The sequence below is a fragment of the Schistocerca piceifrons genome, chromosome 1 (genome assembly GCF_021461385.2).
Source record: "Schistocerca piceifrons isolate TAMUIC-IGC-003096 chromosome 1, iqSchPice1.1, whole genome shotgun sequence".
NCBI classification, from domain to species: domain Eukaryota; kingdom Metazoa; phylum Arthropoda; class Insecta; order Orthoptera; family Acrididae; genus Schistocerca; species Schistocerca piceifrons.
The window spans coordinates 836752873-836780542 of record NC_060138.1 but is presented as its reverse complement, the minus strand read 5'-3'; the positions used below and the strand labels follow the sequence as shown (position 1 = coordinate 836780542).

At 45.9% G+C, this 27670-nt stretch overlaps 1 protein-coding gene across 2 annotated transcripts in view; it reads left to right on the top strand.

The window, feature by feature from the left end:
* LOC124714763 (leupaxin) overlaps nucleotides 1-27670 on the top strand; it is a 496191-nt gene that overhangs the window by 55377 nt on the left and 413144 nt on the right. Inside the window, exon 1 of one of the 2 annotated variants that reach the window (XM_047243049.1) lies at nucleotides 1673-1772. The exons of the other annotated variant lie outside the window; for it this stretch is intronic. Coding sequence (XP_047099005.1) covers nucleotides 1688-1772 — 85 coding nt within the window. The 5' untranslated portion in view covers nucleotides 1673-1687. Of the gene's footprint in view, nucleotides 1-1672; nucleotides 1773-27670 lie in introns of those variants that run through there. 2 annotated transcript variants of the gene reach the window in all.

Sequence of the window (27670 nt, the reverse complement as noted above, 5' to 3'; positions counted from 1 at the left end):
CCAAGAAGTGCCGAATTTGGGGTATTGTAAAACCGCGTGTTGTGCACGGAGAGCCATTACACCCGCCGAATGTGACTCTCTGGTGTGTATTCAAAAGCACGTTTACCCTCGGTGCGTTCTCCTGTCAAGAGAATACACCCAGGGGGGCCTGTCAGATTTATCGTGACGTCTGCCAGTTTTCGGGACCTCGTCGTGTATCATGTGATTCCTTCTTAGGAAGAATACAACTGTGTGGAAACCACTTTTGATGCAGGGTGGGGCAACATCTCATGTCGCTCGGCCAGTGAAAGATCCGCTTAATGCAATCTTCCACGAACGTGTTATCCCCAGAGGTTTTCCAGGTGCATAGCCTACAGGATTACTTGATTTGAATCAATGTAACGTTTGGCTCTGGAGACATCTTTTAGAACGCGTTCCTCAGCAACACGTTTTCATCAGCGACACTTTCGGTCTCTACCTGATCTCAGCCGGCCGGAGTGGCCGAGCGGTTCTAGGCGCCACAGTCTGGAACTGCGCGACCACTACGGTCGCACGTTCGAATCCTGCCTCGGGCATGGATGTATGTGATGTCCTTAGGTTAGTTAGGTTTAAGTAGTTCTAAGGTTTAGGGGACTGATGACCTCAGATGTTAAGTCCCATAGTGCTCAGAGCCATTTGAACCATTTTTCTACCTGATTTCGAGGCCAATATACCGGAACGTATTGCTCATATTCCAGCGGAACTGCTGCGGGCAGCAATTGATCACGTCGTTTAACGGATGTGCCCACGTTGAATAAATTGCGTAAGCGGCGGGTAACAATAAAATAAACGTTTTTCCTTTCTCACTTGTTTAATCTTTTCTGCCCACGTCCCATTCCTAGTCCATTACATACGCCTTTCTTGCATTCACACCGCCAGATTTGCACTTTTTGGCCAAAATTGTCGTAAATAAGTTCCGCATTAACGCATTAGAATAGCTACCAAGTTTCGCTACCATATGGTAATTACAGCCCACACCGAACCTCTGTGAGTAGCTGCACTTAATTATAATCACCGGTATGTTACATTACTTTATCTAGCACGTCCGTAAGTTATGCGGACCACGGTATTCTGCAGCGGTAATTGTATGACCGGAAGTCCGATAGACCCGATATGGTCGCCGCCGGCGAGTTGGCCATACTTTCCCTACACGGAGCCTTACACTCCGGGGCGCGCCCAGTTACCAGCTCCGGCACTGTGCAGAGCACGGATTTAACTGCCGCGGCTGTCAGTGCGGCAGCGTGCTGTGCTCGCGGCACGTACAGAAACAGCTGTGCGACGCGACCTTGCGGGCCACGGACCTGTTGCTGCGGCGGCATTCGACACCGACGCCGACGCCGAGCGGCCTGGCGTGCCGTGCCGTGCCGTGACGCGACGCGACGCGAGGCGAGGCGCCGTGTGTCGCGTGCTGGCCGCGCCCCCGCCCCCACCCCGCCGCCCCCGCGCGCCGCCCAGCTGCTCACGCCCGTGCCGGCAACAGAGCGGCCCTCAGTCTGTGCCCGGAGCCACGCGCACGCGCACTGCACCGCCGACGCAGCCGACGCGCGCGGACCCGAAATAAAGGACACCGGGGAAACGGCCGACACAAAACGACGACAATACGCGGCCGCTGCTGTCTAGACAACAAGGCACGCGCGCCCGGCCTGACGTTTGCGAGCCAGCCGCCGCCATGGACCGCACGATGTACGGCAAGGTGGTGCCAGGCACCTACTACCCCTACAGGTGCACGCTCAAGAACGGCTCTCCTCCCGGATGTGAGTACCGACTGACTGCCTGATCGCCAGCGCCGCTATCTGCCGCGCCACTGACGTTTCCTCGTGCGACTCGCGCTATCGATAGCCCCGCCATTGGCCCAGTGCTCCGATGGTAACCTCCGTCGCTTATCAACAGAAACACGCGAGCCTGTGGTCACGGATGGAGCATACATTCCGACATTCGCCTGCAGGCAGCATGCCATCGTTCACCTGTTAGCGTTTCGGCCAAATTAAATTAACGCAAGTGCTAGTAGCTACCGGTACTGGCGGGATCCTGCAAACTCACGGAGAAAAAAAAGCAGTGGATCGTTATCTCCGAGAGGATAGTTACTAGTTAAAGTTTAACACCTGTTTTTATTTCAGACTCTCCGTAAATCACGCTTTTATTTTGCTACCATACTTAGACACGTATTGAGTGCTGTCAAAGTAGTTTTGTGATCGGAGGGTGCCTTCTACCTCTCAGTGCTGACAGGAGAGTAATTAAAAAACAGGTTGATTCTCGAAGATAGCGAAAGAAAATTACTTTCTGTACTGTATATAAATCAATGGACGTCAGATTGCCTCTGTCTTGAGCGTAGGATTTATGCTCACATCCTCATTACAGACATCTCGTTGGTAAATCTGCTTCTAATCCCAGCTATTAGTAGTCACACTTATAAATGCTTTTCGGATCTGAAGATGGTAACATTGATTACCGGAACCGGCTATCCAGAATAAAGGTTATTATTAGCGACCTTGGAAAAGAAGTTTATCTTCAGCAATGAATTCTGTTTGCTCTCTGGACCTCCTGAAGCTTTGTTGGAACCAAGCGATTGTTTGAAGGTTGAGACCACTCTTATGAGTAGCGTCGGGATAAATGAATTTTGCTTTACTCGTTTTGAGAAACAAGGGGCGATCTGTGATAATACTACAGTGCGATAAACTTCTTTGCCAAGATCGCTAATAACCTTTACTCTCGATAACCGGTTTCGGTAATCAAAGTTTCCATTTTCATATCTGAAAAGCATTTAGCCAGTGTGACTAAACAAGTAATTTTTCTGCTGTTTTTAAGACCTATGCAATAACCTGTTTGTCGAGATATGCCTATTTCCTGTTATTTCTTTTATGTTGCACCCGACATTATATATTATAGTTGTTTTTTTTATGTAGTCACACTTATAAATGCTTTTCGGACCTGAAGATGGTAACTTTGACTACCGAAACTAGTTATCCACAATAAAGATTACCATTAGCGATATTGGAAAACAAGTTTGTCTTCAGTAATGAATTTTGTTTGCTCTCCTGCCTTAATAGTCCTTAAACATCTGCATCTGTATCCTTACCCAGCAGGCCTCTGCCAAGTGCATGACAGAGGGTAGGTTAGTAGGGTTTTTCCTGTGTCATTCACGTATGGTGCACGGGAAGAATGGTTAGATGTCTCCGTGCGTATTGAAATTAATCTAGTCGTGTCCTCATGATTCCCACGGTAGCGATACTGCGGTAGATTCCTAGAGTCATTATTTAAAGCCGGTTCTTGACATTTTGCAAGCAGGCTTTCTCGGAATAGTTTGGATGTGCTCAGTATTTGCACGTAGTTCGACAATTTCGACGTTAAATGTTATAAAGTTAACCGATATACAATTTTGCGCCGTAGTGGTGATGGTCTGTGAAGATATTTATTTTAGCATTGGTGTCTACTGTTCTCGGCGACGTTCTTAGGTTTATATCTCAGCTCTCTCCATTTTTTTCTTAGTTGGATGTTCTGCAGTTTGTGTACTTGTCGCAGCTTGTCAGGGATCGACTGCAATCGCATCCTTAATCATTAGAATCTTCATATTTATTGATGCTGGTAACTGCACTTGTTTGCCGGCTTTTCGCAGTGATATGTGCGGACTTTGTAGTAAACTTTCGCGCACTTTACCGGCTATATCTTGATTTACCTTCGATATCCAGCACGGCCTTTTGCTACATGATTTACGGATTAACTTTCTAGAAAGCGTTCGTAGCGCATTAGGATTGACGCCGCAGGAAGAGCAATGCAGTGCAGTGCTGATTATTAAATTATAAACATTCCCCTGTAGAAAGCTTTTGAAATGTGGTGCTAAGCTTTCGAAATGTGGTGCTACAGAAGAATGCTGAAGATTAGATGGGTAGATCACATAACTAATGCGGAGGTATTGAATAGAATTGGAGAGAAGAGAAATTTGTGCCACAACTTGACTAGAAGGGATCGGTTGGTAGGCATATTCTGAGGCATCAAGGGATCACCAATTTAGCATTGGAGGACCGCGCGGAGGGTAAAAATCGCACAGGGAGATCAAAAGATGAATACACTAAACAGATTCAGAAGGATGTAGGCTGCAATAGGTACTGGGAGATGAAGAAGCTTGCACAGGATAGAGTAGCATGGAGTGCTGCATGAAACCAGTCTCTGGACTGAAGACCACAACAACAACAACCGCTGTAGAAACTTGCGTAAAATTTTGAAATCGTCAGAAAGGTAGTGAGCAACAAACGTGTAATGTAACTCTTCGAAAGAACCGTTTGAAAATTTCTGCCTGAGCTGCTTCGAATCAGAAATAGACTGTCTTGTCGATTTCCATATTTTACAGTTTTCACCTGAAAGGCAGCAGTGAGAGGATGATGGGAGCAGGGACACAGCGTACAATTTTGACGTTCTTACTTTTTCCTCTGGAGACTATAACGTACATTTTTGTGACACAATGTGATGTTGAATTTTTCCAGAAGAAAGACGATCTTATTTTGAAATGGGGAACGCTTAACGAAACAAGTTTGAGCAATTTTGCTAAAGAATGTGCAGACGTGTGCGCGTCAGGAGAGCTAGCCACTGGCCGAGGGTGAGCAGGGGCCCGCGGACCTGTTGCGTGGCGCGCAGCACAGTGGACGCTTTGAGGCTCGCCGCGCCGCGCTACACTCATTATGACGCGGCGGCAAAAAGCACACGCAAACAAAAGCCGGCGCTGCCACGCCCTGTCTCACGTCGGCCGGCGCGTCGCTGCCTGCCTCAGGTGTCCTCCCGCCCCTGTAAATAACTCCTGCCCGCGATGGAAATTTCCACGTCGGCAAGACCGAATACACCATCGCGTGTGACAAATTATCGTGCCAAAGAAGCTACATGCTTCCTTAGGTTTACAGAAATCTTTAAGCTTGCAGTTACCTCCACAATTCTTGCTTAGATTGCGCTCTTTGTTGTCAATAACGCATTAACTCGTCGCTGTTGTACCTGCAATCAGCTAATTTCACTCTGTACTCTTCTTCTCGTCTCTGTTTGCGCTCCCGTTTTCACTACTCTTTCTTGCGGCGCGATTCACCTGGACGGCCGATGGCCCTTGATCCTCAGCGTGTTACTCTTCCCTTTCTTTATGTCGCGGCTTATAATACAATTCCTTACTTATCGTCCATAAACGTTGTAATACACTACTGGCCATTAAAATTGCTACACCAAGAAGAAATGCATATGATAAACGGTTATTCATTGGACAAATATATTATACTAGAATTGAAATGTGATAACATTTTCACGCAATTTGGGTGCATAGATCCTGAGAAATCAGTACCCAGAACAACCACCTATGGCCGTAACAACGGCCTTGATACGCCTGGGCATTGAGTGAAACAGAGCTTGGATGGCGTGTACAGGTACAGCTGCCCATGCAGCTTCAACACGATACCACAGTTCACCAAGAGTAGTGACTGGCGTATTGTGACGAGCCAGTTGCTCGGTCACCATTGACCAGACGTTTTCAATTGGTGACAGATCTGGAGAATGTGCTGGCCAGGGCAGCAGTCGAACATTTTCTGTATCCAGAAAGGCCCGTACAGGATCTGCAACATGCGGTCGTGCATTATCCTTCTGAAATGTAGGGTTTCGCAGGGATCGAATGAAGGGTAGAGCCACGGGTCGTAACACATCAGAAATGTAACGTCCACTGTTCAAAGTGCCGTCAATGCGATTAAGAGGTGACTGAGACGCGTAACGAATGGCACCCCATACCATCACGCCGGGTGATACGCCAATATGGCAATGACGGATATACGCTTCCAGTGTACGTTCACCGCGATGTCGCCAAACGCGGATGCGACCATCATGATGCTGTAAACAGAACCTGGATTCATCCGAAAAAATGACATTTTGCCATTCGTGCACCCAGGTTCGTCGTTGAGTACACCATCGCAGGCGCTCCTGTCTGTGATGCAGCGTCAAGGGTAACCGCAGCCATGGTCTCCGAGCTGATAGTCCATGCTGCTGCAAACGTCGTCGAACTGTTCGTGCAGATGGTTGTTGTCTTGCAAACGTCCCCATCTGTTGACTCAGCGATCGAGATGTGTCTGCACGATCCGTTACAACCATGCGGATAAGATGCACATCATCTCGACTGCTAGTGATACGAGGCCGTTGGGATCCACCACGGCGTTCTGTATTACCCTCCTGAACCCACCGATTCCATATTCTGCTAACAGTCATTGCATCTCGACCAATGCGAGCAGCAATGTCGCGATACGATAAACCGCAATCGCGATAGGCTACAATCCGACATTTATCAAAGTCGGAAACGTGATGGTACGCATTTCTCCTCCTTACACGAGGCATCACAACAACGTTTCACCAGGCAACGCCGATCAACTGCTGTTTGTGTATGAGAAATCGGTTGGAAACTGTCCTCATTTCAGCATGTTGTAGGTGTCGCCACCGACGTCAACCTTGTGTGAATGCTCTGCAAAGCTAATAATTTGCATATCACAGCATCTTCTTCCTGTCGGTTAAATTTCGCGTCTGTAGTACGTCATCTTCGTGGTGTAGCAAATTTAATGGCCAGTAGTGTACAATCCCTTACTTATCGTCCATATACGTTGTAATAGCTGTCTCGTAGTTTAAGCAACGTTAAAACGTATAGCAAGAGCAATGCGTTAAATTTGCACGTGAACATTACTTATATTGCAAAATTGTCTCAGTGTCAGGGCTGGTCCCTTTGCTTCTGTAGAACCCGTTGAAAAGATTTTGTCCAGGGTCGCTTAAATGAAAAGTTGCCGGAGCATTGTGTTGCTTTCTTCTTTTATTTGCATGATCTTGAAACACAGTTTACCCCCACATATTTCAAACTTTTCAAATAGAGATTGTGAAACGTACTTGAGCCGCACAAAGAACGTAATCGATCAGAGGACAACATGTACCAAACTCAATAGATGCTAAACCCACTCTTTCGCTATTTGAAGCAATGCTGACGCGCTTGGCGCTAAAAATACATTATACAGGGTGATTCAAAAAGAATACCACAACTTTAGGAATTTAAAACTCTGCAACGACAAAAGGCAGAGCTAAGCACTATCTGTCGGCGAATTAAGGGAGCTATAAAGTTTCATTTAGTTGTACATTTGTTCGCTTGAGGCGCTGTTGACTAGGCGTCAGCGTCAGTTGATGCTAAGATGGCGACCGCTCAACAGAAAGCTTTTTGTGTTATTGAGTACGGCAGAAGTGAATCGACGACAGTTGTTCAGCGTGCATTTCGAACGAAGTATGGTGTTAAACCTCCTGATAGGTGGTGTATTAAACGTTGGTGTAAACAGTTTACAGAGAATGGGTGTTTATGCAAAGGGAAAAGTTCTGGACGGCCGAGGACGAGTGATGAAAATGTAGCACGCATCCAGCAATGTTAGAGAATTGGCTGTTCGCTCAGCTCGAACAAGAAGCACAACAATTCATATTTCAGCAGGATGGAGCGCCACCACATTGGCACTTATCTGTCCGTAACTACCTGAACGTCAACTACCCGAGGCGATGGATCGGCCGCCAGGCAGCCTGTGACAGAGCACTTCATCACTGGCCTCCAAGAAGCCCTGATCTTAGCCCCTGCGATTTTTTCTTATGGGGGTATGTTAAGGATATGGTGTTTCGGCCACCTCTCCCAGCCACCATTGATGATTTGAAACGAGAAATAACAGCAGCTATCCAAACTGTTACGCCTGATATGCTACAGAGAGTGTGGAACGAGTTGGAGTATCGGGTTGATATTGCTCGTGTGTCTGGAGGGGGCCATATTGAACATCTCTGAACTTGTTTTTGAGTGAAAAAAAACCTTTTTAAATACTCTTTGTAATGATGTATAACAGAAGGTTATATTATGTTTCTTTCATTAAATACACATTTTTAAAGTTGTGGTATTCTTTTTGAATCACCCTGTATATTACGCGTCCAGCTTCCAGTACTGTCAAGAACAGGATGTAGTCCAAATTAGTATTAACATGACTGTGGTAATTGAATATGTTTCCAGATTTAATTTATATGTTGTTTTCTGAAAAAAATTATTTGCGTCCAGCTTTAAAGAGCAAATGGTTAATAACAAAAGTTGCAGATTTTGACAATATGAAAAATTGTAGCTTCCTGTTATTTTATAAAATCGATTTCATTGGCTAATAGAAAATTAGAGAAATTATAAATCAAGACACAAATGTTGTTTGTAGAACACTGAAACATAACAGTATTATGTTTACTGTAAATTCGTTTTTGGATCATTTCAGTTGATAATTGTGATTACTAATTTTCATGGTGCAAGCTCAGTATTACGAAGTGGATCGATATGAATAATTAAAATATGTTATCAGAAAAGTAATTTTCTGGTAATCAAATATGTTCAGAGAACTTTAGATGAGAAATATTTAATTTAAGTAAAAAATTTAACCCTAGCCTGGTCGCAGTTTTTACGGAATCGAACATTTCGGTCAACTTCCGAAAGCCCGGAGGAGGGTAGGTTTATTACATCCTGTAAGTTACGAGAAATGTACTTCAGTCGGTGTATGGCAACGACCTCGTACATCTCTAGCATTCCGTAACTGCAAGGTAGATCTAGTTTCGTACTGCCTCTGCAGGATTTCAGTATGTGACCGCGGGGCAGTAAAGAAGGTCTTAAAACGGCGATGCTGTCTTGAGACAGTAACGCAGATGCCGATTTCAGGACTTCGAATAGGGCACGAATTCCACCCAATTTGTCTGTCGTTCTTTCGATGTGGTACAAGTATGTTACAGGCGTAACTACACATTGATAAGCCAAAACATTGTCATCACAGGCCGACTTGAGATCAAATGCCGCCTGCTGCTCTTGAGGGCATGTGGCGCTGTATGGAATGTACACGCATTAAAAAAAGTTATACATCACCTCTGTTCCGAGAGTTCCGGAACCTGTACAGAAAACTGGAATAGAGATCAACATAAATATCATTTCCGCCCTTTTTATTGCTCACGACGCCCTTTTTATTGCTCACGAAAACCACACATTGCATGTTGTACCATCATACAGCGAGACGTTCAGAGGTGGTGGTCCAGATTTCTGAACACACTGGTACCCCTAATACCCAGTAGCACGTCCTCTTGCATTGATGCATGCCTGTATTCGTCGTGGCATACTAGCCACAACTTCATCAAGGCACTGTTGTTCCAGATTCGGCGTAGATCCCTCAGAGTGGTTGGTGGGTCACGTCGACCATAAAGAGCCCTTTTCAATCTATTCCAGGCATGTTCGATAGGGTTCATTTCTGGAGAACATGCTCGCCACTCTATTCGAGCAATGTCGTTATCCTGAAGGAAGTCATCCACAAGATGAGCGCGATGGGGGCGCGAATTGTCGTTCATAAAGACAAATGCCTCGCCAATATGCCGCCGATATGGTCGCACTATCGGTCGGAGGATGGCATTCTCGTATCGTACAACCGTTACGGCGCCTTCCATGACTACCAGCGGCGTACGTCGGCCCCACATAATGCCACCCGAAAACAGCAGCGAAACTCCACCTTGATGCAATCGCTGGACAGTGTATCTAAGGGGTTCAGCCTGACCGGGTTGCCTCCAAACACGTCTCCGATTGTCTGGTTGAAGGGCATATGCGACACTCATCGTTGAAGAGAACGTGATGCCAATCCTAAGCGGTCCATTTGGCATGTTGTTGGGCCCATCTGTACCGCGCTGCATGGTGTCGTGGTTGCAAAGGTAGACCTCGCCATGGGTGTCAGGAGAGAAGTTGCGCATGATGCAGCATATTGCGCACAATTTGAGCCGTAACACGACGTTCTGTGGCTACAAGGAGAGCAAAATTCAACAAGGTGGCATGTGGAGCGTCAGTTGTGACAGGTAGTTTTAAGTAGTGGACGTGTGACCGTGGTGTGCCAACCAACGGCATTGTGTCAGCATTCGCAATGGAGCAACTAACTGAACATCTCGGAGACCTGAGGAGTAGATTTAGCTGCTTAATTGGAAAGATATCCCTCATTTTATTAAACAATGTTAATCCCAGTAGTGTCACTCATCTGACTTAAATGTGGGAGGTAGCTCATCCGTAGCAAAATGGTTAGTACGGTTATGGCTAGCTATAAAATGAAAATAGCGGTGTATGTAGAAGAATATTAGTCGTTTGTCCTCGTGGGCGACAGAAATTTGTGTTATTTTACGCTGAAAGATCTTCCTATTGAAAGGGCGTCGATATTTGTTGCTGTATAGCAAGCGCGCCATCCTAGCGTACTCCTCTGAATCAGGGAATTTTCAACAGAACTCATAATGTTTGCAGTACAATTATTGAAGAATGCTTTGTACATCGAATTTAGTGCACAGTGTACACTGGACGATTTATCGTCAGTAAAATTCATTCTTTGCTATTGCTGACTGCGAGACACAGAAGGGTGGTGAGAGCACCTAATTGCAAGTGTTTCTTCCATCGTCCACGGTGATACATTTCGTACACGATGTGTGTGAATGCTGTGTGAAGTGTAGCAGTTCAGTGTAGATGAAGTAAATGGCTGCGTATAGGGTGTAGTGGTTTATTTCTGTTACCAGTGAGGGAGAGAGATGGGGAAACAGGATGCCGGTACATAAACCATAACTCTCCAGCAACAACACACGCGTCGCGCAGCTTGGTGTCATCTTAGAGGCGGAACACAATCGGTGGCGTCAGATGCTCTCGCTATGTGAGACAAGCGGGGAGGTCTGTGATGTAATCCGGATTAGGGTGTGTTCATCACAAGCTCTCTCCTCCTCCAAGTTAGGATAGCGATAATTTTCTTCACCGTCGCGGTTCGAATCAGCTACCTACAGATTCAGAGCAGTAGATCAAGTTAGTTACTTTGAATACAATCGCCGGTTATTTTTTGCGACAAAATTATTACACAATTCTTGAAAAATAAATGTTACTACATTTCGCTAGGTGTTATTTTATAATGTTTTTGTAACCTTTCGAACAGTAACATCTTTCTCGAAGAAGGAACAGGACTTTCACGGTTTCGTGTCTCTGGAACTGACTCGGAGTATAAACATTGCATTGTGAGGTGGTTCAGTAAAAGCGTGCTCTGGCGTCACCTTTGTGTACAGACTTGTTGGCAGCGCAGAACAAACGTATCACTGTATATGTGTTGGGCGTTAGTTTACGGCAAAGAACAAATTTAAGCTGCACGTGCGACGCTAGTTGCTTCTTCGTAAGGTGACCGACAGCTCTGTAGACATCGAAGGTACCGTCAGCGGAAATAATACCGCTATGCACTTTCTTCGTACTTGCTGACTCTTCTTTAGAAGTCATGTAATGGAGGTTCTGAGGATGTGTAGTGTGGGGCATGGGGCATGTAGATTTGCTGCTCGGGCGACAGAACCGAGGGCTGAGCAGCCTCGTGGCTGAGGGACGAGGCAAGAAGCGCTGAAAGCGAGCAGCTGTCGCGGCTGTGCCCGCTTTATCGTGGAGGCGCGCACATGCTCCGCGTTGAGGCCGTAAGAGTCTGGAGTGTTTGTCAATAGAGATACTGCCAGCCAGCACAGTGGCTAGTCTGTCGGCGCGCCTCTGGCTGCTCCTCGTACTGCCGGACCCATGGCGTTGCCACCCGACGGAGACGAAATATTTTTTAATGCTGCGGACATGTGTATTTGTGCCAGGCTACGTCCACTCCCCAAAAGCTCTGGAAAAATCCCAAACTTTATCGTAGCTTTCGGTTTTCGCTAACTTGTCGGACCGGTTAGCCGATTCCATTAAGGTGACTTGTCGGTGGCGGACTTAATTCGAACCGTATATGAGTGCGAGGTTACATTATCACGTATTCGTCCGTGTAATGTCATATGTTCTTTTCGGAGGGGGCTCATTGAGAATAGGTGCACACTGTTGGTCCAAAAAGTACCGAAATTGATTTAATTTCTGGCGTAAAAAGACGTCAGCGCAGTAACTGTGATGGCAGCTTCAATTAACAAATGTAAACAACGGAGCTGTGAGCAGGTAGTTTTAAGTAGTGGACGTGTGAACGTGGTGTGTCAACCAACGGCATTGTGTCAGCTTTCGCAATGGAGCAACGAACTGAACATCTCGAAATCAAGTGTTCAAGAAATTTTCCAGATTGTTTTGAAGAAGAGAAATGTGTGTGCAAAGTTCATCCTGCACCACGACTCCCCTATCGCGACTTGCTTGAAATCAAAAGCCCAGACAGTTCTTTGGTAGAAAAAATAATCGCGGATGACGGGACTTGGTGTTACCAGTAAGAAGATGGTTCAGATGGTTCTAAGAACTATGGGACTTAACATCTGAGGCCATCGGTCCCCTAGACTTAGAACTACTTAAACCTAACTAACCTAAGGACATCACACACAGCTATACCCGAGGCAGGATTCGAACCTGCAACCGTAGCTGCAACGCGGTTCCGGACTGAACCGCTCGGTCACAGAGGCCGGCTATATCAGTATGAAGCTACCACAAATGACAAACTACAGAATGGGTTTCTGATAGTTCACCAACGCCCCGAATAAGGTGCGAATGTGACGCACGAGTTCAACAACATCCCAAATGAGGACTGTACTGACATTTTCACTTGTTTGTATGAACGTTGTGTGCGTCGTACTCAAGTTGGGGGAAGGAGGGGGGGGGGGTGGAGGTCGCCTGGAGCGTTAAAACCACCATCTTAACTTTTTTTATTTTAGTCCCGAAACGTTTTGGACTGACGGGATATACAGGGTGATTTAGAAAGAAAGAACAGATTTCAGTTGTTTATTACAGACAACCTATGAAATATAGAAACACGTTGCACATGTCACTGATCAGAGGAAGGTTCAAAGTTTTATTTTCGTACGGGCACTATTAAACCATACACTCAACATGGGCACAATGCATTGCTCGAGGAACATCGAAAGGGTAGTCAATTTCATTCCACACACTAATCAACAGATCCCTGTTTATTGAACCGACATCTTCAACAATTCGATTTCACAGCTCCTGAAGAGTTGCTGCCACGGGTGCGACAAAGACTCGGTCTTTTATATAGCTCCATAAAAAAATAAAAATCGCAAGATGTGAGGCCTGGTGACCCGGGAGGCCAAAAGCAACGAACAAGATCTTGCCCACCCTTCTCCAGTGCAATCTTGTAGGATCGGGTTGTTAAGGTAAGGCCGCACCTTTAAGGTGACAGTGAGTCGGGGCGCCGTCATGCATAAAAATGAAACCATTGGAATCTTCATAACGTTGAGGAAACAACCAATTTTGCAGCAGGCGGACATTCCTGTCACAGAGTCCTCCGCAAAAAAGAAAAGGAACATAAACTTTGTGAACAGAAACGGCACGAAACAGGTCCAGTTTCGGAGAGTCTCTTTCATGTTCACGACGACGCCAAGATTTAGCGACCCCAAATTCTTACGCTATGGTGGTGTGCTTTACCCGATGGATGACACGTCAATTCGCCCGAAAAGATGACTCGTTCGGAAGAAGTGTCCTGTGCCATATCGTGGAGAACTGAAACGCAAAATTCGTCTCTTCTGTTATGGTCGCCGGGACGCAGTTGCTGCAGTAACTGCAACTTGTTTGGCTTTATATGCAGCCGTCGTTTCAGAACACGCCACACCGTTGCTTGAGGAAATTTAAGTTCCTGGCCTGCCCTTCTTGTGGACTTCCGAGGGCTGCGTGTGAACGCATCTGCGATACCCTCGGCATGGTCTTGGCCGACCAGCGCTCTTCCCTTTGCATATGCAGCCAACTTCCAAGAAATGTTTATGCCAGTGATAAATCTGCTTGAGCAGAGGCGGCTTCTTGCTGAATCGACGGCGGAAAGCACGTTGCACTTGAACAATGGAGAGACTTCGGGAAAATTGCAGCTCACACAAAAATATTTCTCTTGTGTAGTCACCATGTTGCTACAAATAAACACCAGCGCAGCTGTGTCAAAACTTTGAACCTTTCTCTATCCAGTGATGCGTACAATGTGTTTCTATCTTTTATAGTTTGTCTGTAATGAACCGCTGAAATCTGTTCTTTATTTTTGAACCGCCCAGTATGCCCTGATCATACTACATTAGTGGTAAATCGCATGGTAAAAAAAAATAAAAAAATGTAATGACATACGGCGCACAAATGGTCCGTGTAAATACACTCACTTACGCTGTGTATATTATAATTTCGTAAAACATTCATGGCAACGAGGTGAAGTGATATCTACTTCCAAGCACAACACGTATTAACAAATGTAGACACACACAAGTATCACGGTGAAAACATAAATCCAAAGTTCGACTTCCTGCATAATTTTGTCAATATCATTAAATTTTTGTATTATTATACATGATAATTTAAGTTGGTGGTTTCAATACGTAGTAACAGCTTCGTCGGTCTCCCCTTTTATCTAACCAGTGAAACTACAAAGCCTATTATCAGCCAGCAGGTATTATGTATTCATAGATAAATATGAGCCATTTGCATCGGAAGCACCTCAATTTACGTTAGTTAAAACTCAATAAAAATGGTTCAAATGGCTCTGAGCACTATGGGACTTAACTTCTGAGGTCATCAGTCCCCTAGAACTTAGAACTAACCTAAGGACTTCACACACAGCCATGCCCGAGGCAGGATTCGAACCTGCGACCGTAGCGGTCGCGCGGTTCCAGACTGTTGCGCGTAGAACCGCTCGGCCACCCTGGCCGGCTAGAATTCAATAGATTTCAGTATATGGAGCTGATTTACCGGCAGAATTCCACCTCTCGCAAACTCACAAATGTATCAGAAACGTACCTGTTACATTCTGTGGGTAACTGGTTACTGCCTTGCAAAAAAAAAAAAAAATAGTCTTAGTTTGCAGGGCTCAAGCTATATGACTACAGAGTTTCATCGTTTTAGACGTTTTATTTGTGTTAGCTCCAACATTTTTGTAAGTGATGTGGCGAATGAAATAGTTTATTGTGAACTAATTCTGGATTATAAACATTACAAATACGTAATTCTGCTTCCTTACGCATTGAAATCAGCAACAATAGAAGCGAAACTTTATCACTTTTTGCGTTAAAATGCGTGTAACGAGTTCTCTGTTAGCGTTTGTTTGTTAATGATGCATTTCACATTGAACGAAACAAAACAAAAAAAAGACAGTAACCATTGTCGGTGCGTGGCAACGTGACCTTCTGCAGTATGACTTTCAGCACTATTGGGCGTCAGATTTGAAGACCCACAAACAATATTGCAGGTGAAATCGGAAACTGGGAGAAAGGCAAACAGTACACACGCGTCATACTAAACGAAACAGGTCTAGATAAGTAGTTTATAACGGATCCCCAAGTATTAAAGGCAGTGAATTGTCGCTCTAATATCTCACATGTCGACGAGTCAGTAAAACCCATGACAAATGAGGAAAATAAATACGTATCTGTCGTCGCTTGCATAATGTATTACTGTCGTATAAAACTAATTTGGAAATCTACAATATATCCTCTTCGAAGTCGCGTTGATAGATATAGGTATGCAGTTTATATCAGCGAAAGGATAAGCAGTGACAATCTCGTCGCGTCTGATTCTGGAAGTAGTGAGCATGTAAGAAGGCAGCTGGTAGAGAGCGGCGATGTAGCAAAAGGGATTGCACCACGTGAAGCGCGAACCGATACCGTAATTCTGCCCATTCTCTCTGTCACGTGCGTTTCGGATTGCGCGTTGGACATTTAGTGTTACCAGTAGGACTCCAGTTCTGAGGGAGCCTTCAAACGTCTGACTACCTTACGAGTGAGTTAAATATTTAATAGTAAGTATGTAAGTGCGCAAAAGTTTAGAGAAGGTTGGAAATGGTGTTTAAAGTTTCTGGGAAGTCTCTAAGTGCTCTCATTCTCAAATCTGGATGAATATAGTCGGAGTAATTTGCGCGCCTGAGTTATGCTGCTGCAAGACATACACACAGTTTCTAACTGTAATACTTGTCTTACTTTGTTAAACTTTTAACATAATTACATTACGTCCCTCAATGAGTTGATTGTGACAGCATTTTAAATTTTTAAGTTCTGTCAGTAATTACATGAAATATTGAAAATCGAGTTTTTGTTGCGCCCGGAAGCCGTTAGATGGGTAAGCTGAACTGCGACTGATGAACTGGTTTAGTCGATTTATTTATTTATTTACATGTCAAGTTCCGTAGGACCAAATTGAGGAGCAAATCTCCCAGGTCATGGAACGTGTCAGCACATGAACTTACAACATAAAAGTAATAACAGGCCGGCCGGTGTGGCCGTGCGGTTCTAGGCGCTGCAGTCTGGAACCGCGTGACCGCTACGGTCGCACGTTCGAATCCTGCCTCGGGCATGGATGTGTGTGATGTCCTTAGGTTAGTTAGGTTTAATTAGTTCTAAGTTCTAGGCGACTGATGACCTCAGAAGTTAAGTCGCATAGTGCTCAGACCCATTTGAACCATTTGAAAAGTAATAACAGATAAAAATAAATGTTCATCAGCAATACAATGAGAATCAGCTTAATTTTTCAAGGAACTCCTCGACAGAATAGACGGAGTGGCCCATGAGGAAACTCTTCAGTTTCAATTTGAAAGCGCGTCGATTACTGCTAAGATTTTTGAATTCGAGTGGTAGCTTATTGAAAATGGATGCAGCAGTATACTGCACACCTTTTTGCACAAGAGTTAAGGAAGTCCGATCCAAATGGAGGTTTGATTTCTGCCGAGTATTAACTGAGTGAAAGCTGCTTATTGTTGGAAATAAACTAATATTTGTAACAAGAAACGACAATAAGGAATATACATATTGAGAGGCCAATGTCAAAATACCCAGACTCGTGAACAGAGGTCGACAAGAGGTTCGTGAACTCACGCCACTTATTGCCCGAACCGCCCGTTTCTGAGCCAAAAATATCCTTCTAGAATGTGAAGAGTTACCGCAAAACATAATACCATACCACATAAGTGAATGAAAATAAGCAAAGTGTCACTCACTTTCGATACCGTTCGAATAGTGAAAATGGCAGTATTAAGGTTTCGAACAAGATCCTGAACGTGGGCTCTCCACGACAGCTTACTATCTATCTGAACACCTAGGAATTTGAACTGTTCAGTTTCACGAATCATATGCCCGTTCTGTGAGATCAAAACGTCAGGTTTTGTTGAATTGTGTGTTAGAAACTGTAAAAACTGAGTCTACTATGATTTAACGTTAGTTTATTTTCTACAAGCCAAGGACTGAGGTCATGTACTGCACTACTTGAAACCGAGTCAATGTTGCACACAACATCCTTTACTACCAAGCTAGTGTCATCAGCAAACAGAAATATTTTATAGTTACCCATAATACTAGAGGGCATATCATTTATATAAATAAGGAACAGGAGCGGCCCCAACACTGATCCCTTGGGCACCCCCCATTTGACAGTACCCCACTCAGATCCCACATCACAGCCGTTATCAACATTGTGAATGATGACCTTTTGCTGCCTGTTGCTAAAGTAAGAGGTGAACCAATTGTGAGCTTCTCCCCTTATTCCGTAATGGTCCAACTTCTGAAGCAATATTGTGAGATCAACACAGTCAAATGCCTTTGTAAAATCAAAAAATACGCCAAGCGTTCGAAACTTTTTGTTTAGCCCATCCAGTACCTCACAGAGAAAAGAGAATATAGCATTTTCAGTTGTCAAACGTCTTCTAAAGCCGAACTGTACATTTGATAGCAAATCGTGTGATATAAAATGATCAATTAACCTTACATACACAGCCTTTTCGATAACTTTTGCAAACACTGATGGCATGTATGTGTGTGTGTGTGTGTGTGTGTGTGTGTATGTGTGTGTGTGTATTAAACTGGGGACTTAGAAATGACGGAGAGGCTTCGTCCCCGCCGTAGCCCTCAGCGGTACACAACTCCACAACAGGCTAGAGCAGTCCACTCACCCCACCGCCGCCCCACACCGAACCCAGGGTTACTGTGCGGTTCGGCCCCCAGTGGACACCCCCGGGAACGTCTCATTCCAGACGTGTGTAACTCCAATCTTTGCGTGGTAGAGTAATTATGGTGTGCGCGTAAGTGGAGACAGTGTTTGTGCAGCAATCGCCGACATAGTGTAACTGAGGCGGAATAAGGGGAACCAGCCCGCATTCGCCGAGGCAGATGGAAAACCGCCTTAAAAACCATCCACAGGCTGGCCGGCACACCGGACCTCGACACTAACCCGCCGGTCGGATTCGTGCCGGGGACCGGCACGTCTTCCCGCCCGGAAAGCGGTGCGTTAGACCGCACACAACTAACCGGGCGGGCCTTTATTCGATTATTAATATAGATTTTCACGTTAGCGCACGTACGGTTTTCTTTTCACATTAGTGATAATGATGAGTGACCTAAAGGAAATACTACAAATATTAGGTAAAGAAGCTACAATGAAGGCTTTTACGATCGGATGTTTCAGCTGCCGAGAATTCTTCCTGGTTGTATTGCCGTGGTCCATGGAACTCTTCTATCCCTGACGTTTCGTCCAAAGCTATGTTGGACATCTTCGGAGGTGCTCGTGGTTGTGCTGAATCTTGCCGACTGACGAGTCGGACGTCGAGGGACGGCCTAAATACCGACAAGGTTTATCTCTGCTATCAAATGGAATATTCCCGATATTTTGGCCGTTCCTCGACGTCCGACTCGTCAGTCGGCAAGACTCAGCACAACCAGGGGCACCTCCGAAGATGTCCAACGTAGCTTTGGGCGAAACGTCAGGGATAAAAGAGTTCCATGGACCACGCCCATACAACCCAGAAGAATTCTCGGCAGCTGAAACAAGCGACAGTGATGACACGGCAATTTAACGTAAAGATACAGAAACGGCCGTCCTGTGTGTATGTGGAGCGTACCAAACCGTTGCCAGTTTCCAGTTGGGAGCAAGGTTGGAGCATGCAGAGTGGGACGGAGACAGAGAGCTAACTTACGATGCCGCTAGGTGCATTAGTTGCTCATCACTGTGCTGTGAGCGTTGTTCTTGCCCGGCGTTTTGGGAGAGGAGGCTGCGTGCCGGCCTTGCCCCGCGGCGTGGGCCGCGGCGCCGCTCCTTGCGAAACTGGGGGAAGGTAAAGGCCCTGCCGCTGGCTGGCTGGCTAGCTGGCGGACCGCCCGGCCCCTGCGCTCAGTCTTTCGCGTTGAGCCCCGTCCTAACGATTCTGTCTACCCAACGTCCGCCTCGACAAGGCGCAGAACAGTGTTTCTCGAAACAGCTGCGATCTTTGTACAGAACAGTCTTTCTCGAAGCGGCTGCGATCTTTGTACTTCAAGCTTCTCTTTTCTGCTCCTTTCGAGAACGAGGGGGGAGGGGATGGGCTATACCACAATCACGGACCACAGCTGATTGCCCAGTGGTTAGCGTCGCTGCCTGTAGATCACGGGCTCCCGGGTACGATTCCTGGCCGAAGCGGCTGTTTTCTCTCAGAGACTGGCCGTTGATGTCCTCATCGTCATCAAGTAGCCCAAGCGGCATCAAATAGAAAGCCTTACACCAGACTACCTGACAACCCTAGACGGTATCTTCGCCGTAATGCCATACGATCAATTCATTTTATAACAATCACGTCTATCTTTTAACAGTTTAACGCACATATTTTCAGACAGCATCAGAACAATTCGTTTCAACCCTCTGAGTGCTGACAAAACACATTGTTCGCCACTTGTTTGTCGTTGACTGGTGCGGCGCGTCCATTTAAACCTCTGCTAAGACCGCACGTGAGTTAGGCGGGGCGCACTATTGGACATCGCAGATGTATTTTCTAGTTTTTTCTACCTAATGAACTGGTGCAATGATTATACAGGGTGATCCATTGATAGTGACCGGACCAAATATCTCACGAAATAAGCATCAAACGGAAAAAACTACAAAGAACGAAACTCGTGTAGCTTGAAGGGATTTTTCTATTACATATTCGTGTAGTACGTAAAGAAATATGAATGTTTTAGTTGGACCACTTTTTTCGCTTTGTGATAGATGGCGCTGTAATAGTCACAAACCTATAACTACGTTGTATCACGTAACATTCCACCAGTGCGGACGGTATTTGCTTCGTGATACATTACCCGTGTTAAAATGGACCGTTTACCAATTGCGGAAAAGGTCGATATTGGGATTGATATATGGCTATTGTGATCAAAATGCCCAACGGGCGTGTGCTATGTATGCTGCTCGGTATTCTATACGACTACATCCAAGTGTCCGGACCGTTCGCCGGATAGTTACGTTATTTAAGGAAACAGAAAGTGTTCAGTCACATGTTAAACGTCAGCCACGACCTGCAACAAATGATGATGCCCAAGAAGATGTTTTAGCTGCTGTCGACCTTGGCGGGTTGTCGATGGCATTCTAAATGGTGCAATGTATGCTGTTTTCCTACGTAATGTTCTACCGATGTTACTACTGCATTGAGGTTGACGGGCATCATTCTGAGCATTTATTGCATTAATGTGGTATTTACAGGTAATCACGCTGTAACAGTATGCGTTTTCAAGTTCACAAAGGTACATGTATCACATTGAAACAACCGAAATAAAATGTTCAAACGTACCTACGTTCTGTATTTTAATTTAAAAAACCTACCTGTTACCAACTGTTCGTCTAAAATTGTGAGCCATATGTTTGTGACTATTAAAGCGCCATTTATCACAAAGCGAAAAAAGTGGTCCAACTAAAACATTCATATTTCTTTACGTACTACACGAATATGTAATAAAAAATGTAGGTTCCTATTTTAAAATGGTTCAAATGGCTCTGAGCACTATGGGACTTAACATCTATGGTCATCAGTCCCCTAGAACTTAGAACTACTTAAAGCTAACTAACCTAAGGACATCACACAACACCCAGTCATCACGAGGCAGAGAAAATCCCTGACCCCGCCGGGAATCGAACCCGGGAACCCGGGCGCGGGAAGCGAGAACGCTACCGCACGACCACGAGCTGCGGACTCCTATTTTAAAAAAACGCAGTTGATATCCGTTTGACCTATGACAGCGCCATCCAGCGGGCCAACCATAGCGCCATCTGGTTTCCCCCTTCAAGCTAGATAAGTTTCGTTCTTCGTAGTTTTTTCATTTGACGCTTTTTTCGTGAGATATTTAGCCCGGCCACGATCAGTGGACCACCCTGTATAGTGCACTCGCATTTGGGACGACTGTAGTTCAAGGGAGTCCAGGAACGCAGATTTAAGTTTTCCTAAATTCGCGAAGGCAGGGTTCCTTTAAAAAGAACGTGGCCCATTTCCTTTCCTGCGATTCCCCAGTTCGGAGTTTATGATCCGTCTGTAACGACCTCGTCTTTGACGGGACGTTAAGGCCTAGTCTTCCTTCCTTTTTAGTGTTTTCCCGCACAGATTGTATTTCACCTGCGCATAAAAGTACCATTTCTTCCTCTTCTACTTGCTGTTACGTCGTCATACCAAGAACGAAGATTAAAGACTCCCATGAACAACGGACTGATTTGGGACCCAATAGGGAGTAAGGAAGTAAATCAGCTGTCGTCTTTTTCATGAAACCATCCAGGCTTAATTATGGAGCGATTTGCAGAAGCCGACCGCTGTGGCCGAGCGGTTCTAGGCGCTTCAGTCCGGAACCGCGCTGCTTCTACGGTCGCAGGTTCGAATCCTGCCTCAGGCATGGATGTGTATGATGTCGTTAGGTTGGTTAGGTTTAAGTAGTTCTACGACTAGGGGACTGATGACCTCAGATGTTAAGTCCCATAGTGCTTAGGGCCATTTGAACCATTTGATTTGTAGAAACCGCGGAAAATACAGTACCGGAAATAAATGCAACGCCTTCAAGGACAAGATCATTTCGTTGAGCACTGATGTTACATGTAGTTCATCTTCGTACGAGTATATGATATCAGATTCAAACAAAGTGAAATATACATGTCATAGTAAAGGATATCCGAACAGTTGCATCAATACACAGTGGATCCTCGCTCTCGCGTCAACGCCGGCGTGTAATCTCGCAGGCAAACGAATACAAAGGGCCCGAATGGCATCCCGCACTAGATAGTTCCAAGCCATCTGTTGCAGTTCGACAATGGTTCTTGCAGACTCTGGAGAAGGAGTAAGTTCCTCCTTGACCATTTTCTTCCATACGTGTTCAATTGACTAGAGATCTGGTGAACTTGCTGGCCAGGCAGTTGTTATGCACCATTAAGAACACGTAGCATCGCAGCAGCTGTGATTAGACGTGCGTTGTCGTGCTTGAAAAAACAGTAGCACGGGGATAAGGAACATTGCAATGTGGCAGAAACTTGTTACCTTACCCCCCGGAAAAACCAAAGCTGACAGCGAGTTCCAACTAATGGGCTCTCACGCCGTGAAGCGTGGAGTTAGAGCTGTCTGTTGTGGGCGAAGACACTCCGCAATAGACCACTCACCAGGTCTGCTCCGTACACTGTACGCCCACCATTCCCATAATGACAGAACCTATTGTCACCACTCTTGCCGACTCTTTAACGACACCAGAGTAGCAGTGCTTGGCGGTGTCGTGGTGTCAGCGTTACCTGGCTAGAGACACGTGTGATCTTAATCCTGCTGCAAGAAGGTGGTTACAGTGGTCCTTGGTGACACAGGAGGTGCAACGTGTGTCCGGCTCTCATCCCTGAATGATGTTCGGTCGACGACCGCTGCTCGCAGAAGACATGCGTCTATAGTACACGGACGTCGAGAACCTGGTGTACAAGCGTGGGAATGTTCTGCAGACAACTGTTGAAAGCAGCTACACACCATCGATTTATTGTGCCCAGCATATGTAGCATCTAGTCGATGCAGCCATCTAGCTTCCCGCAGGCATACAATGCGACCCCTTTCAAATGGCAGAAGCTGTTCAACAGGAGTACGTCACTGTTTACCACTAAGCACAGTTAACTGACTGCAGAGTCAAACAGAGTACATAGTCAGGACTTCAGAGCGCCATTTGATCACCGATGACTGTACCAAATGAATCACTACCAATACAATCCGTCAGTATTAACAGTTATACTGTGATGCCACTGAACATAGTCCTTGAGGGGTTGCATTTTTTAGTGCGGTGTATAAATCGTGATGACCGAAAGGGGTTGTGAACCTTGTACCTCCTGCGCTAGTCATCATTCAGGAACCGAGGTTGAAATGACCAGTGTGAAAAACCGATGTATTCACGCTGTCATTGCTCCTTGCAATATTTCCAGAATTGTTTGTCGCACCTGACAATTCCTGCACTTTAATTCTTCAGTCCTTCCATGATCGTTCCGCCAGAAGCGCCTGTTGTTCGAACAACTTTTAGTATTTAAGTCTGTCACGTTCGTTGCCAGAGACAACGCTACAGTTTCAGGCCATTTAAATTCCTTGTGCAAGTTCTAGTACCCGTCGTTCTACTACAAACCAAACTGCGATTTGTTATTTCTGAATACGTGTCTTTGATGTGGATTATCGCAATTGACGTCCCTCCAACTCACTACGCTGAGACCTGTTGCAGTACCCTTTGTATAGAGGGTGAACATTACTAAAACGGACAAACTGCAGGGACGGATTTCCCGACTGGAAATGGGAGACAAAAGGTCCCATGGGCATGTATTCGGAAATACGTTGTCGCCACAGTAGATGACTAATGAAAGTTCCTCTGTCCACGTCCCGTGTGTTTTCGTGTCTTGCAGGCTGTGTGATTGATGCAGCATACTGTAAGCAGCAGAATGGTCCGGTGTTCATGTCTGGGAGAAGCCGAGATAGTACGAGGGGCGCTCCAAAAGAAATGCACACAACTTTTGTAAAAATACAGTTTTCATTCTGCATGTGTGAAATTTTTACAGTGTGTAGATACATCTTTCCCGCTTGTTTTCAAACTTAGTTCAACCTGTTCCCGTGAGTGGCGCCGTCACAGCATGTCTTCAAGAGGGCTGCTACACTTGACGTTCGTCAGAAGCAACGTGCTGTCATAGAATTCCAGTGCTGTGAAAACGAGACAGTGGGAAACATCCACAAGAGGTTGTAAAAGGTGTATGGAGATGCTGCTGTCGATCGCAGTACAGTTAGTCGGTGGGTAAGCAGGTTACGTGATGAAAGCGGGCACGGCAATATTGAGGATTGTCCTCGCAGCGGCAGGCCTCGTACTGCACACACTCCAGACAATGTGCAGAGAGTTAACGAATTGGTGACTGCTGACAGACGCATCACAGTGAACGAATTGTCACGCTACGTAGGTATAGGGGAAGGAAGTGTTGGCAGAATACTGAAAGTGTTGGCGTTAAAAAAGGTTTGTGCCAGGTGTGTTCCCAGGATGTTGACAGTGGCTCACAAAGAAACAAGAAAAACTGTATACAGCGAACTTTTAGAACAGTACGAGAACGGTGGAGATGAATTTCTTGGAAGAACTGTGTCAGATGATGAAACTTGGCTCCATCATTTTTCACCGGAGACGAAGAGCCAATCAATGGAGTGGCATCATGCAAATTCACCCAAGAAAAATTCAAAACCACACCTTCTGCTGGAAAAGTTATGGCTACGGTGATTTTCGATTCCGAAGGAGTCTTGCTTGTAGACATCATGCCAAATGGAACCACTATAAATTCTGATGCATATGTGACGAAACTGAAGAAACTTCAAGCTTGACTGAGTCGTGTTCGAGCACATCGGCAAAAGCAGAATGTTTTGCTGTTGCACGACAATGCACGGCAACATGTCAGTCAAAAAACCACATAAACGATCACAAAACTCGGATGGACAACACTGAAACACCCGCCTTATAGTCCTGACCTGGCTCCATGTGGCTCATCTCTTTGGGAAACTGAACGACTCTCTTCGTGGAACAAGGTTTGAAGATGATGACTCCCTTGTGCTCGCTACCAAACCGTGGCTCCAACAGGTTGGTCCAGAATTTTACCGTGCGGGTATACAGGCGCTGGTTCCAAGATGGCGTTAGGCAGTTGAGAGGGCTGGAAAGTATGTGGAGAAATGAAAATATTGTTCCTAAAGGATGTATCTACACACTGTAAAACTTTCAAACATGTAGAATAAAAGATGGATTTAAAAAAATAGTGTGCGTTTCTTTTGGAGTGACCCTCATATTTTTATGTATGGGCAAGCAGATGGAAATGGTCGACAGGCAGCACGGCTGTACCAAAAGAAGTAGCCTCAGAGACACCACGCAGATCACACAACATTTCAAGCCCTTTTTGGGCCCTTTGTGATCATGGATTCTTTCCGACTGACGAACGTGCATGGAGGCGGCGGTCTGTATGCACATCAGGTTCGGAAAACCGATAATCTGTCTGTAGAACCCTGTCCTCCAAATCTGTTGTACACACAGTCCGCCGCCTCCCTGCACGTTCGTCTGTCTGAAAGTTTCCTTGATCACAAAAGCGCCCAAAAAGGGCTTGAAATGTTGTGTTATGTGCGTGGTGTTTCTGAGGGTACTTGTTTTGGTACAGCCTTGCTGGCTCGTGACCGTTTCCATCTGCTTGGCCGTACACAGACACCGTCTCGGGTTGTTCCCGACATGAATACTGGACCATTTTGCAGCTTGAAATACGCTGCGCAAGGAACACACGGCACGTTGTCAGAGCAACTTTCATTCGTCAGCGCCGTCAACAGTAGCAACAGTGCATTTCAGGACAGACGTTCGTAGGACCTTTTTACCTCCATTACTATTCATGAATCCGTCCCAGCAGTTTGTCGCTTTTATTAACCTTCACCCCTGCAGATGGCGTCAGTGTGGGCACGTGGTATCGCTACGTTGCTAATTCCGGTGTGGCGGTGGTCCTCAGTGTGTGTCTCGGCTGCTCGTATAGCACTTGCACGCAGCCGTAATTCACTGGAATTCCAACCATCCAATGGCCACCGTCCAACAGGCAGAGAGAGAACTGCCTGAAACGATCTGGAGACCGCGACCACACGAACTAAAGACGTCGCGAGCACGTAGCAGTTCCAGTCATCTTGATTTGTCTTGAATGCTTTCTGTTTATCACTTCATATGGGTGCAGATAATGTTCCAAAGCAATAGCTTACTTTAGGTGTTACAAAAATAAAAGGGGAAGTCTAATGTAAACGCGACAGATGGAGAAAAGTAAGTAAACTTTATTCTTTCAAAGATAATACTCCGAGGAGCGGAGACCCGCACCGCCGACTAGGCAAGGTCGTAGGTGGTTTGCCATTGCCTTCCTCCGACCGTAATGGGGATGAATGATGATGAAGACAACACAACAACATCCAGTTATCTCGAGACAGGGAAAATTCCTGACCCCGCAGGGAATCGAACCCGGGACCCCGTGCGGGAAGTGAGAACGCTACCGCAATACCACGAGCTGCGAACTTCAAAGATAATGGACATGTGTTAATACTATTGTCTTGCAGTGCGACGTGACGGTCTGTGTGTTCATGGAAAAATGTTTGCGTTGCCTACAGAACCATGGTTGAACCCAGGCGTGCACGTCTTCGTCGGAAGCAAATCGACGGCGACGAATGCCGCTCTTCAAGGCCACAAAAATATCTAAATCGTGTGGGGAGGAGGTGTAAGGTCTTCCCAGCGAAACTTGGACAGCGTAGTCGAAACGGTCTTGTCAATATGTGGGCGGGAATTATCCTGCAACAGAATGATATCGTCCGTCAGCATTCCTAGGTATTTGGATTTGATGGCGCGCTTCAATTTCTGCAGTGTACACACGTACCTTTGTGCATTGATTGTGGTGCCGTATTTCAGAAAGTCAGTGAGCAGTGGGCCCTTGCAGTCAGATGAAAAGGTCATCATGACTTTCCCGGAGCTGGCGTGAACGGCTTTGGATTTTTTTCGGTGAGGGTTAATCCATGTACTTCCATTGTTGGCTCTGACGCTCGCTCTCCGGATCAAAATGATGACACCATGTTTCATCTGCGACGATACTTGACAGGAAACGAAATCCTTCATTCCGGTACCGTTCTAGGTGCTGCAGTCAAGCTGTGGGGAACCCAGTTCGCACAGATTTTCCAGAACTTAAAATTCCCCATCATGATGGCGTGGGTGGTACCGTGACTGATGCCCAGCATGTCTTTGACCGTCCTCGTGTCAGCCATTTCTGACGGCAGGCCCTGCACCGCAGCGGGGATAATGGCATGATGAGCCTGACCTGACTGACAGCTGTCATGCAGTGACGCCCGACCTTCTCGAAGTCTTTCGCTTCACATAAACACTCGCGCACTTGACATAATGTGTTCGTCATACACAGCGGACATTCGGGCTTGGTTTTCACTCCCTGGCACTCCTTTCACAGTCAGAAACTGCACTACACCACGTAGTTCCTCTTTCCCGGCCTCCGTAGTGAAGTCGGACTGAGGCACACGACTCACTGACCTCACCCCGAGCACGTCTACCAGACAAATGGCACGGCGGTAAAAGTTCTTTCCAGGTCCCCAATAGAGAACAGTTCTATACATAGACCGCCTGCGTTATCATTGTTCTCCCCGTTCTCACTATAGTCTGTCTCGTTTCGTTTGATTTCACCTAGTAGGCTGTCATCGTGCCAAAGGACTTGCTTATTCACGACTAGCAATAAAGAACTACTTTCCTAGCACAGTATTACACTAATTACCGCTGCCAGACAGTAACCAGCTGTGACAAGTATGTACGTGAGTAAAGTTCTGGTTCCCTGCCAGCAGTTCACTTTCTAGATGAAGCCGATGAGGAACGTTAACACAGTCTTATTTTGTCC